Source organism: Psammomys obesus, unplaced genomic scaffold, assembly GCF_907164565.1.
Source record: "Psammomys obesus unplaced genomic scaffold, mPsaObe1.curated_primary_1811, whole genome shotgun sequence".
In the NCBI taxonomy this organism is placed as follows: Eukaryota; Metazoa; Chordata; class Mammalia; order Rodentia; family Muridae; genus Psammomys; species Psammomys obesus.
In genome coordinates, this window is record NW_026585685.1 from 4,780,097 (window position 1) to 4,794,228 (window position 14,132).

At 42.7% G+C, this 14,132-nt stretch overlaps 1 protein-coding gene across 2 annotated transcripts in view; it reads right to left on the reverse strand.

Annotated features, from left to right (window-relative positions):
- The window catches only part of Magi3 (membrane associated guanylate kinase, WW and PDZ domain containing 3), a 199,338-nt gene that overhangs the window by 8,417 nt on the left and 176,789 nt on the right, over positions 1-14,132 (reverse strand). For both annotated transcript variants that reach the window (XM_055628767.1, XM_055628775.1), the window contains exons 16-19: positions 13,711-13,896; positions 5,844-5,946; positions 4,999-5,125; positions 2,225-2,368 (exon numbers count right to left, since the gene is read on the reverse strand). In XM_055628767.1, the coding sequence (XP_055484742.1) occupies positions 2,225-2,368; positions 4,999-5,125; positions 5,844-5,946; positions 13,711-13,896 (560 nt within the window). The remainder of the gene's footprint in view (positions 1-2,224; positions 2,369-4,998; positions 5,126-5,843; positions 5,947-13,710; positions 13,897-14,132) is intronic.

The window sequence follows — 14,132 nt, forward strand, 5'->3', positions numbered from 1 at the left end:
ATATATATTTTTTTTTACACTTGCCAAAAGTATTTATTTAGTTAATTAGTTACGTGATTTAATTATGCAAAAAGAGGTGGAGAAGGAGAGGATATTGGGGAGAGGAGCAAGAACACTCCAAAGGATGGCACACTGGATCCTAAACTGAGGCTCAAAGATGCTGGCTTAAGGCAGAAAGAGTTTATAACAGAAAGTTTGATTCCATCTTCCTCAGTTCTCAAATCTGAGCTCTTTTCATTCTATTAAACTATGTGAAAAGCAAACAGGCTAGCCCAACAACTCTTGATCAGCTGTTCCCAGTGGCATTTGTTCTAGGCCTCTGGCTCTGGTGTGTGTGGCTTTGCATCTTTACCTTTCCTGCTTGCTTAACTTTTCTCAAGCTCTAACTGTAGGCCCCACTCAGAGTTCTGCCCATGGCCTGCTGCTCTCGACATCTCTAATGATTTAATCTACCACAAGGGCTTACTCAGCACTTCTGTCTGGGTCATGTCACATCTAAGGCCTGTGGAATACACCTGCACAACCAACTTCACATGATGAAACTTGTACCAGCTGACTGCCAAATTCTTTCTCACTTGAGCCTTCTATTTTTTTTTTGGTGTGTGTGTGGGGGGGGGGCATAAGGCACGGTGAGGTCCCCAAGACATCCTTTGTCTTTGTATCTTACCTCATTGAACTGATACTTATGAGTCATGTAAGCTGGTCCTTCCTTCACTGGAAGGTGGCTTCATCTACATATTTTGTCTTCTATCCAAAGGGCTAGTGCTCAGGCTTTCCTTACAGCACCACTCCATGCAGGAGTGACCGCAGTCTCTATCTGCACATTACCAGTACACACAACTTAGAAGCACGCTGCTCTGAGAAAATCTTGGTTCACAACCCTCCTGTGGCTTTCCACCACCTCCATACTGATAACCCACCCTCCTTTCATCACCTCGTTTCCTCACTCCCCTGTAAGCACAGGTGCCAACGCGGAGTCCCTGTTCTCGGATCACCTTCCCATCATTTCACCCCACTGTGATGTCTTCATCTTGGAGAGCTTCTCCAGCCTCTCTCCTGAACTGTGCTTACCTTCAAGCACCTCTGTTAGTCACTGTCTCTGACCTTGAGCATATGCCTGGTCACTCTGAGGAAGGACTGGTATCATCATTTCACCAACTCACTTAAACACCAGGCATAAAGCCTTGGTTAAGGCAAATGCTCAAAACTGGTTATGACACGAATGATGAGTATAAAGCAGTGATGTGGAAAACACAACGCTGAAACCACCTAGAAGCTATTTTTATTTCTAAGAGTAGTTCTACTCATGTATCCCATGCTGGCCTCGAACTTGCTATGGTAGCTGAGGGTGCCCTTAAACTTGTGACCCTGTCTCTAATTTCCCAAGCGTGGGAATTACAGCTGTGCGCTATCATTCAGTCTCTATGCCTGCTAGACTGAACCCAAGGCTCTGCAACGCCAGGCAAGCACATTACTGACTGAGAATGCCGACTACCTCCTCCCCTCAGCCTTTTCTGATTATTAGACCTAAATAATTCGCCTTACAATTTACTTAGTTATAAAGGTTCTTTTGCCCTAGTGCCTACTGATGACAGACAGCGGAAACCCAAAGTTCTCTTAGGTGGTAAGAGGCATGCTGTCTAGAACTTAAAATCTTCAGTGATTATTTAACTATCAAACTAATTGAATGTTTTAGAACTAGAGGCCAACAATTACTTTCTATGACCCCTCTTTAACATCCAGAAGAGGAGAAAAATGCAGATCTAGTAGCCATTTAGTCTCCAGTGGCCCTGAACAATGCTGGTGTTGCAGGGCTGAGAAAGTCTAGTCTTTCAGTAATCATAAAGGTTGGCGGGGCTGGAATTTTCTGCCTTTATAGAAAACCAAGTGTGAAAATCTTCCTGGGCTTATTATGTCTTAGAAGAAATTGGAGAGTCTTTTTTATCCTGCTGTCCTTAATACTCTAATAAAATGAAGTGTATTTCATTTATTAACCCATCTGCCCTGTATGAGAGCTGATTTTTCTTTTTTTTTAAATTTATTCCCTATCCATCCTGATGCACGGATTTTCCTTATGGACACACAAGAGGAGCCCCAAGTGGCTAGAAAAGCAACAGCAGCATGTTTCTCAGATGGAGGTTTCCACATTCCCACTTAAGCAATTGTTTCTAGAGGTTTGCTGTCTAGAGCCAGAAGCAAAGGCTGCCAACAGAAGCCGACTCACGTGAATCCTGCCGTCTTTGATGGCAGGGCCATCCTCGGCGAGACGAAGGATGAACAGCCCCATGTTGTACTCCTTCCCTCCTCGGAGGCTGAACCCGAAGCCGCGGGGGCCTCGCTCCAGCTCTACGGGATAACACCCAAGGCCCTGCGGGGAAGCAAGCAGGACAGAGTGCTCAGGCACTGCGTGTGCTGCATCTGGACGTTTCCGAGAGAGACACGGTGGGCACTTGTGATGTGCCTTTCTTTGTTGTAGGAAAGGGATGCTGGCTGGGCTGCTACTTCATTCTTACACACTCAAACTAATTCATTTGAGGATTATGTGATCTTCTAAGTTGGTTAATGTGCCCTGGAACAATTAGAGAGCAGAGTTTTTTGTGGTGGTTGTTTTTGTTTTTCGAGACAGGATTGCTCTGTGTAGCCCTGGCTGTCCTGGACTCGTGTTGTGCACCAGGCTGGCCTCAAACTCACAGAGATCTGACTGCCTCTGCTCCCCCACTCCCCAAGTGCTGAGAAAAAAAAAATATTTTTAATTTTAAAGATTTAATTAATTACACTTTATTCACTTTGTACCTCCCATAAGCCCCTCCCTCCTCCCCTCCCGGTCCCGCCCTCCCTCCCCCCTTCTTCACACATGCCCCTCCCCAAGTCCACTAAAAGGGAGGTCTTCCTCTCGTTCCTTCTGATCTTAGTCTATAAGATCACATCAGGAGTGGCTGCACTGTCATCTTCTGTGGCCTGGTAAGGCTGCTCCCCCCCTCGGGGAGGTAATTAAAGAGCAGGCCAATCAGTTCATGTCAGAGACAGTCCCTGTTCCTATTACAATGGAACCCACTTGGACACTGAACTGCCATGGGCTACATCTGTGCAGGGGTCTTAGGTTATCTACATGAATGGTCCTTGGTTGGAGTATCAGTCTCAGAAAACACCACTCTGCCCAGATTTTTTGGTTCTATTGCTCTCCTTGTGGAGTTCCTGTCCTCTCCAGATCTTACTGTTTCCCAATTCTTTCCTAAGATTCCCTGCACTCTGCCCAAAGGTTGCCCATAAGTCTCAGCATCTGCTTTGATAGTCTATAGGGCAGAGCCTTTCAGAGGTCCTCTGTGTCAGGCTCCTAACTTGTTCCCTCTTTTCTCCTCCTTCTGATGTCCATCCACTTTGCCTTTCTGGATAGGAATTAAATATTTTAGCAAGAGTCCTCCCTCTTGATTAGTTTCTTTAGGTGTACAGATTTTAGTAGGTTTATCCTATATTATATGTCTATATGAGTGAGTATATACCATGTGCATCTTTCTGCTTCTGGGATAGCTCACTCAGGATGATCTTCTCCAGATCCCACCATTTACCTGCAAATTTCATGATTTCCTTGTTTTTTATTGCTGAGGAATATTCCATTGTGTAGATGTACCACAATTTGTGCGTCCATTCCTCCACAGAGGGGCATCTGGGCTGTTTCCAGCTTCTGACTATTACAAATAAGGCTGCTACAAACATGGTTGAGCCAATGTCCTTATTGTGTACTTGAGACTCTTTTGGATATATACCTAGGGGAGGTATAGCTGGATCTTGAGGAAGCGCTATTCCTAGTTGTCTGAGAAAGCTCCAAGCTCCAGATTGATTTCCAGAGTGGTTGTACAAGTTTACATTCCCACCAGCAGTGGAGGAAGGTTCCCCTTTCTCCACAACCTCTCCAGCATGTGTTGTCTCTTGAGTTTTTGATCTTAGCCATTCTGATGGGTGTAAGGTGAAATCTTAGGGTTGTTTTAATTTGCATTTCCCTGATGGCTAATGAAGTTGCGCATTTCTTTAAGTGTTTCTCTGCCATTTGATATTCCTCTATTGAGAATTCTCTGTTTAGCTCTGTACTCCATTTTTTAATTGGATTACTTGATTTTTTGCTGTTTTACTTCTTTAGTTCTTTATATATACTAGATCTCCATCCCTGATCTCAAGCTGTACTATAGAGCAACAATACTAAAAACTGCATGGTACTGGCATAGAAACAGACTGGTAGATCAATGGAATTGAATAGAAGACCCTGACATAAACCCTTATGGACACCTGATTTTTGACAAAGATGCCAAAACCATTCAATGGAAAAAAGACAGCATCTTCAACAAATGGTGCTGGTCTAACTGGATGTCTACATGTAGAAAAATACAAATAGATCCATACTTATCACCCTGCACAAAACTAAAGTCCAAGTGGATCAAAGACCTCAACATAAAACCAGACAAATTAAATCTGTTAGAAGAAAAAGTGGGGAAGAGCCTTGAACTCACTGGCACAGGAGACAACTTCCTGAACAGAACACCAACAGCACAGGCTCTAAGAGCAACAATCAATAAATGGGACCTCATGAAACTGAAAAGCTTCTGTAAAGCAAAGGACACTGTTGTCAGAACAAAACGACAGCCTACAGACTGGGAAAGGATCTTCATCAACCCTATATCTGATGGAGAAAATCTTTTAAAGTACCCACTTTAAGGAGATTTTTACAAATTTTCCTGAAAAACAAGTAAACAAACGCTCCCTCCTTTAATTAGCTCCAATAGTATCCACTTGTACATCCTTGTTGGTTCAAGTTTCTCTTTTTATATGGTGTAGTGAATGCCAACCACTTTAGTAGTTCTGTAAAATTTAGTAATTTTGGAAACAAAAGTATCCAGACAGATTTGCAATAAAAACACCAACGTTAATGAAACAGCAACCAACCAACAAACAAACAAACAAACAAACAAACAAACAAACAAACAGCACTGGGCTGTCTGTGCTTACCTGATTGTGCCGACTGCCCACAATTGAAATCACTGCAGTGTCAGGCTGTGCGAGGTGCTTATGGTCAGACCAGGAATGTCTGTAAGAACTGCAGACATCTTTCCCAATTTCACCTTCTAGGGCAATTCTGTAAGAGAAACCAAGTTATGTTCTGCACTGAGAAGATGAGAAACAGTCTAAAAAGAAAAGCAGATTAACTTCTCTTTTCTCAAAGCTGAGCCTTGCCATGTCCATTCTGACAAGCTGCTCTAGACAGACTATCTCTAGAACCCAAATTTCTAAAAGAAAGACTTCCTCCAGTGTACTGAAAGTCTGTGATCCCACCCCCTCCCTTCAAGGGTGTTTTGATGGAGTTGCTCTCAAAGAAAGCTGCACTCAAAATAAATGAGCCTGGGGCAGATACTGTGACCTTGTCACCATGAGAAATGGACCTTCTGAAGCCCCGAGGCTGAGGAAGATGCTAAATATCTGGAAACCTAGTTTTTCTTAATATTAATGACAATATTTTTAACAACACAGGCAATATTTACAAATTACTGCCCAAGTGTCAGTTTGAGAAACCTGATTCAGGCAGGGCTGGGCCTCCCCTATGGAAGTTATTGACAGAGAGGTAGATCTAGAAGCTGACCCCAGGCAGACCAGCTCACTGTGCTGGGCCTGGCATGGAGGCCGGGAAGAGGGGTGACAGTTTGGAGGGGCAGGAGGCATTGAAAAGGACTGCGAAGAGGAAACAGACCAGAGTTTTCTTTCTGACTGGCTATCTGGCCTATTCATCGCTGCCTGGGAGTGCGACAGTGAAAAGCAAGGAGATGAGAAAAAAACCCAAAACCTGAGAATAGCCACACCTGTCCCCAGGTATGTGGTTGGCTTGTGCCTGTCCCATGGGCCTGTGTTGCAGTGCTGGGCTTTGCCTGGCTGAGTTTGTTCCTGATGGTGGACCATGATGCTCTGTTCAAATGAGAAAACAACAGAAACCAGAATCTGTATATGAAAACATGAAGACCAACTGGATCTTTACGTAAATAGTAGTGATCACAGTTCCCAGCTTTAGGGCTTTCACAGAACTGCACTGTTCCTTCCTGGAGTTGGAACAGTAACATCTTCCTCCTCTGGCTTTAAGCAGCATTTATGTTTCAAGAAAACAGGAGCCATGTCTTATTTCATGTTCTCAACCCTGTCTGTCTCTTCCATAACATGGAAATCAGAACTGCACACACTCAGTCATACCTGTGTAGAGGACAGAGCTCCAGGAGCCACTCTACAGCTCATTCTACATGAACCAGAGCACAGCTTTTCCTCCCTAACAGGGCTAAGTCTCAGGTGCTGGAGCATAGAGGCCCCTCTGCAAGCTGTATTCACCTGGGAACTTGCATTTTAACAGAGGAAGTTTTTCTGCCTGATGCTGAGCATCAAAGATCATAACGTCATCCAGAATGTTGAGAAATGTTTATAAAGATTCCCTAGATAGATCAGTTTTCTAAGAGCACAAATCCAAGAGAGAGAAGCATCTGTGTCTATGCCATTCCTAACTGCTTGGGAAACGGACTGTTGAGCCAACCAAGGCTTAAATCTACAACTAGATGGATATCTTTGGATAGGACAGTCAAAGGGAATCTGTTGGACTCATTAAGAAACACACTGATGGAGTGCGACGGGGGCATGTATATATATCATGGTACATACGCAGAGGTCAGGGAACAACTTTGGGAGTTGGCCCTTTCCTTCGACTATATAGATCCCTGGAATCAAATTCAGGTTATCACACTTGGCGCCAGGTAATTAACCTGTAGAGCCATCTTGCTGGCCTACATTCACATTTTTACAGTTGAAACTTGTGAATATTTGACCCAACTATCAAAATCTAGGGTTTTAAAATATCAAAGATAGGGAGCTCAGCTAGGTGACCGCATGCGTCAGTTCGGAGCAGCATGGACAGGGGTTAAGCCCGCTCCACTGTGTACTGTGTGTTCTTGAGCCCTTTAGTTTCTTCATGCTTCTAACCATCTCACCTGCAGGTAGAATTATAATTGCCTTGTAGGGTTACACATGAATGGGTCCCCAGATGTAAATTCTGAGAACAGGTTTCTAATATAACTGTGGAGGTCTGCGTGAAGATGTCACCTGGAGGCTCAGATATCCGAACATTTGGTCGCCAGTTGGTGCTGCTTTTTGGGGAGGCTTAGGAGGTCTGACCTTGGTGGAGGAAGCTATTTTTCTGGGATTAGACTTCACTTTCTGGGATTAGCCACTCTAAGTTTGCCTTTTCTGCTTCCTGCTTTTGTTTTCAACATGTGAGCTCTCAACTTGCTGCTCCAACTGCCACACCTGCTTCCTGCACTCCACCACCATGGAACTCGAACCCTCTGGAACTGTAAACCCAAAGTAGTCACTCTGAAGGTGGTACTTTCTCACAGCAATAGAAAAGTAATTAACAATTATTGTCATCATCACCATCATCATCATGAACAAAATGGTGTCTCATCTGGAACTGCATTCTCTTCAAGTATATATTTGGAAACATTAACCTTATTTTATACGAATGTTCAATGTGGAGGTTATTTTAGAGTAAATCAACATAAAGAAACTAAGAAATGAATTCTGGAGTATAATGGGAGATTTAAAAATGTCTGATGTTAAATATAAGAGATGGAAATTATAGGAAAACTTGTATGCAGAAAGTAGAAACTTTATAAATCACTATTCTTTGGTTCTACATTCTATAACGAGGATTAATTTGTTGCCTTTCAAAGTTGTATTTAAGAATGTCTTGCAACTACAAGCTGAGAATACTCCTAAAAGCACAGGTCAAAGGTAAGGTGTGGAGAAGGCAGAACTGGAATGTGGTCAAGCCCAGGCGGACAATTCCAGCGCTGCTTTGCCTCCAGGCTTGTGCTGATGCATGCACACTAGCTGTCTACACACGGGACCAGGCCTTGGATCAGACCTTCGTTTAAAGGTATCTACCAAGGAAATGGAGTGGAACAGGCTACCAACCTTCTTCTTTGTATTGAGTGTGCGTCTCTTTTATAGTGTAGTAGTCACAATTTTTCCCAAATGGCTTAAAGGGTTATAATTTGACCTCCTAAGTTTTTCAAAATATTAAAAAATATTTATATATTTATTTAGTTTTTGAGGCAAGATTTCATGTAGTCTAGGTGATCTTGAACTTTGACCTCCTGAGTTCTGAGATCCCATACCCAGTTTATGTGGTGCTGGGCTAGAACCCAGAACTTCATGCATGCTAGGTAAGCAGTCTACCAATTGAACTACATTCCTAGCTTTTCCTTTTTTTAAATTTTTGAGATTATAATGCAATTACAACATTTCTCACCATATACTCCTTGTTCTCGTTCAGATTCATGGCCTCATTTTTCACTGTTCTTGCATGCATATACGTGTATGTATATACATAAAACGACTCTCTACGCAGCTGTAGAAGCCACTCAGCAGGAGGAAAGCATGCCTTGTATTACTAGCTAACTACTCCACACAGTTCTTGGAGGGGAATCTATACCTACTAATTTACTAAAGCAGCATAATCCCTAACAACAATGTAAACTTTTGTCCTTATGCCATAGATAAATATAGTCTTCACCCCTCATCAAAGAAATGTCTCTTTGCAACAGATGAAGACCGCTGCAGAAAACCACAACCAGTCAAAATGCAGAGCAGTGTAGCCCAGTCCCAATGGGCGCATCTACAAAACACTCTTGCAGCAAAGACTCAGAACACTGTGGAAAGGGGTCAGAAAGCTTGGAAGAGCCAGAGGATCACAGTTCATTATGAGACTGTGTCTCCTGGTAACGTCAGAAGCTACATAAAGTTTCATCAACATGACTGCTGAAACATGAGCTGAAAAAGGATGATACCAATTAACATTCCAAAGGGAACTGAGGAAAAACTCATGAGGCCTCAGCCCAAAGAACTACAGACTTTTTGTAGTTGTTTCTCCCAGGGCTTTCTGGGAGAGGAGAAAGTCTTCTCCAGGGAAGAGTATACCCAACCAGTTATTCAATACCAAATGGTCAGAGGGAGAAAGTCTTCTCCAGGGAAGAGTATACTCAACCAGTTATTCAATGCCCAATGGTCAGCCCTGAGAACACACATACAAGTAGCACACAGACTGAGCAGGGAGTATCTGATGGTTTTCTTGGCACCAATTTCAGACTTCCCTCAGCTCCTGGGATTCTAGTTTTAACATAATCAATAAAACAGGCCAAGTGTCCTGCTTTAAGTTTTAAGGTAAATGTTTTATCACATATAAGATACCAAATTTATCACCTGGACATGAGCCTTCCTAGTTTACCTCCTGCTCAAAATGTTACTTCCTCTGGAAGGCCTTCCTGGCTCCTTAAGCACACTGTGATCACGGTGTTTTCACAGTGTTGACCACACTGTCACAAACAAGCTGATAATGCCAAGAAAAGCTCAGGATATGAAAGCTCAAGAAGAAATCTTGGTGTTTTAGTGGAGGCAGAGGTGGCTGCAGCAGTTATGGAAACATTCTCACAGTACTGAGCCAAACTAGTATGTTAATGCTTATTGACTGAGCAAGTCATTCTACTTCCAGAAATTCTCACAGTGTCTTATAAGACACACATCAAAATGTGCCTATCACAGCACTGTTTTTGATGCTTAGAGCTGGGTGCAAAGTGGGAAGCAGGTAAGTAAGATGAGGTAAACACACATGGTAAAACCATCACGCTACAATGTGGCTATACCCTAAATGTACATAATGCTTTAAGAACAAAGCACAAACCAGCAAAAAGAATATAAATGAGTCAGTCTTCATTAACATTAAAATGTTTATGTATCAAAAGGTAGGAAACAAGAAAGTGCAAAAACAAGTGTAAGATGGGAGACCAATACTTAAAGCACACCTGAAAAAGATCTAGCATTCAGAAGTAAAGAAAATTTATAATACAATAAAGAGCAAGTGAATAATATATTGGCAAGGGATTTGAACAGACATTTCTCCAAAGCACAGGAAAAGATGCTAAATTTAACATTACTGGTCATGAGTGAAATATGATGCCAAAGCACAATGAAATACCACTCCACATCTACTGAATGCTTAGGGGGAAAAACAACCCTCCCAAACCAGAAACTAACTGTTGCGGCAGCTCTGAAGAAGCCAGGGGCCTCATATATGGTGAGGGGAGTATAAGGTGGTGTGGCTGCCCCTGCCTCCACCGAAACACCAGGGCTCTTCTGGAGCCTTATCCTGACCTGTGAAAACACTGTTATGGGACCATTTGGTGACCCTTCAAAAAGTCAAATGTAAGAGTGCACCATATGACCCAGCAACTCTACATCTACGTAAAACTCAAGAAAAACAAAGTCATGCATTGCAGGAAAACCTGTACATTAATGTTCACATCAACGTAATTCATAATAGAAGGAGAAACAAATGTCTATCTAGTAATTAATTAGGAAGCGAAATGATATATATGTGATATGGTATTTACATATTATATACTAAAGGAATGATAAAGGCTATAGTGAAGTTGAACCTTGAAGGTTGGCTAGAGAAAGACACAGACAGACAAGGTCACATACTATATGATTTCGCTTAAATAAAATGTCTAACAAATCTATAGAGGCAAAGAGTAGATATGTAGTTGCCGAGGAATGGAGTTAGAAGAAAATGAAAAGTGATTTCTAATAATTATGGGGCTTCTTTTGGGGGCTGATAAAATATGAGATTAATGGTGATGGTTAGACAACCTTGTGGATAAACTTAAAAAAAATTAAAACAAACACACCCCCTCCCCCAAATAACCCTCCAGAACAGGAGAACTGAACATGTGATGAGTTTTGTAACATGTGAATTTATCTTAGTTTAAAAAAAAAAAAAAAAAGACATGACACAAGGAATCTTAGAATCTTTGACTGGATTCCAGAAAACAAAACCAAATGAACACCAACACCGACACCATTGTTCTGAGAACAGAGTATCAATCTGTAACATACTATCATCTACTTATACAACTGAAAAAGTCATGACAATACACACGCAGGACAGTGCACTTTAAAAGACACACAAATGGAAATAAACACTTGCCGCATACTAGAAGGGACATATGAGTGAAATGTGGAGACAAATGACAATAAACTGAAGGGTGTGGGGGACCCAAAAAATGTCTGTATCATTCCAGTACACACTCTTAGTAGCTGTGGGAATTTCTGTCCACTATTAAAAATAAACAGGACTTGACAAAACATTAGGAATCAACTTGAATTAAACAATAAAGATTTCTACAAACTACCAGGTATGGCCAATCCTGTTCCAACCTTAAGTCCAAGTTAGTGTGGCGGGGGCAGAGGTGCTAGAGTCAGTCCAGGCTTGACGATAGTTTGACAGTTTGTATTTGACACTTGGCACTTGCCTTGTCATTTCTTTGTCAAAGTAGGCCCTGAAGAAGCCTTGCAAAGGGAAGATGAAAGGATGAAGGAAACACATTGTCTTTTCCCTCTTGGGGAAAGGGCGTGGGGTGAGCAGGAGAGAGGTATCAGTAAGAGGCCACGCAGCTTAGAGGAATAATGTCAACACAGTTTCTGAAAACAGCTTTCAGGATTTCATTTAACTGTAGGGCAGCTGATAAGTTTTACACTGAATTCAACGAGAGGTTTGGAAGACTTATAAATTCCATGAATGAAAATTTTAGGAGAATAGGGAGGCGTTCTGCCTATTATTTCCTGAGTAAAATAAGAGCGCCTAAATGTTTCCATGGTTTAAAAAAAAACCCAGAATACAATAAAATGACGCTAACCACTGAATGAGTTTTCTTTTTCCATTCCTACTAAAAGGTGACAGGCATCATCATGTAGCCTACTTCAGCCATCTGTCTGGACACACTTGGGCTGAAATATCAGAGGAAGCTTTTATTCTTAAGAAAAACAAGAAATCCTGGATAACCTCTCAGGACAATTCACCGTCAATAATCAGTGATATCTTTGAAAAAAAAAAAAAAAACCCAAAAAACAAAAAACTTGGTTTTCCTACCCACACTACCCCAGGCTCTTCAAAGTATGGCCTGCGGTCAGCAGTAGCACATGTGAGCGCACTGAGAACAAGCAGTCAGACAAAGTTCCCCATTTCACTGAAAAGCCTGTACTGTAGTTCACAAAAGTGCCACCCAAGGCGAACTGCAGTCTGCGCCTTCTCCCACTCAGTGCCGCTGCACTGCAATGCCATCCTGGGGGCACGCAACTCTGCAATGCCATCCTGGGGGCACCGACTTGTGCTATAGTTTGAGTCACAAAGTAAATGTTCAGGAGAGAATGCTCAGGAATGAATACCCACCACCGCACCTGGGACAGAAAGACTTCCGTAACACCTTAAAGGATAAACTGGAGGTAGTCTAGTGGGAACCAAAAAGAGCGGCGATACTGAGAAATGTTCCTGCGCATGGTGGTGTGCCTAAAGTTCAGGTCGGAGAGGCTGAGGCGGGAGGGTCGCTTGAGATCAGGAAGCTGAGCGAGACCAGACTTGACAACCTAACACCATACTGTGGGGTTAGGGGCAGGGCTGCAAAACACCTGGAAATTGATCTCAGGATCACAGAGGAAAACTGGAATATGAATAAAGTCTGAGGAACCTTAATTGTTCTCTGTCCTCTCGGCAGCACTGGGGATCACAAGTACCCAAGGTCTTGTGCATATACTAGGCAAGTGCTATACCACTGGGCCACAGTCCCAAGGTCGGAAGAAATCTTATATGAGAAATGGACCTTCAGAACTCTGCCTTTTTCTTCTCTTCGTTTTCACTACAAAATCAGGATATTAGTGGTCACTTAGTAATTCAGAAACGAAGAACACAGGCAGGTTCAAAACAGTTCCTAATTGGAAATTCCGAAGGACTGAAGGACAGCAAGGCAAGACACTCTCCAGGGCTGCCAGTATGTGCTCTACACCCTTCTTATGGGCCATTTGGACATGCTCCACCAGTTCTGTTCATACAGCAGCTGTGCAGAACAAAGCTCTGCTCCCAAAGAAGGGCACACCATGGACCTGACACACCAGATCTGACATCAACAGCAACTCCCTTTGAACTTTCTAGGGGACCTCCCCTCACTCAAGCCAAGACATAAGACATTAAGGAAATAAGAAATGAGTTTTACCAATTTTCACTTCTGGATGCTTGCTTCTTTAGCATACAAATAAATGGCCACCACTCACCAGCTAAATTACTTTTCTTGAGCAGCTGACAACTTTATAATAAATTGTCTTTTAAGATATGAGATGGAAAGGTAAAGAATGAAACTGCAGAGCACATAAACAGATCTCATGCACTCTGAGCTTGTACTGTGTGGTGGTTTGAATAAGAGTGGGCCCCATAGGTTCATATGTTTGAATACTTGGTCCCCAGTTATTTGGGCAGAATGAGGAGGTGACTTCTTGTTGGAGTAGGTGTGGCCTTGTTTGAGGTTTCAAAAACCCACACCAGATCCACCCTCACTGTCCCCTGCCTGTAACTTCCGAATCAGTGTGACTCTCTGCTACCGTTCCAGGGCTGCCTGTGTGCCGCTCTGCTCTCCATCATGCTCATGGACCAGCCTTCTGAACAGTCTAAGTGAGCCCCCAGTGAAAGGCATCCTCTTAACACGTTGCCTTGGTCATGGTGTCTGTTCCCAGCAACAGAACCCTAACAACAGATGAGTAGCTGAGACACAGAGACATCAGCTTGGGGAAGGGTGGCTTCTTCCTCACCTTCTTCAGCAACGACTGTCAGTGTGACGGTGACTCCAGCATCTTTGATTAGCTGAACAATACTATCATGAGAGAGGTCAACAATGGACTGTCCATTCACTGCAGAGATGTGATCTCCCACTTTCAGCTTTCCACAACGATCAGCTGGGCTTCCTTCTATGACACGGCCAATCTTATGAGGAATAACTGGAAAGAATCCCAAGTTTTCCAGTTACTTCAGATACCTGCTAGTGGTGGATTCGTCATCGTTATTTAAGAGGCTGTATACTAACATCAAAGAAAAGGCTTCAAAAACAAAGGAAAAAAAGTACAATTATTCTGCTCAAATCACTCCCCACACACGTAAGACTTTTTGATGTGGTTGTAACCATGGATATAAGCTTGTTGATGTTTTCCACTTACTAGAAACCACTGACTTTATT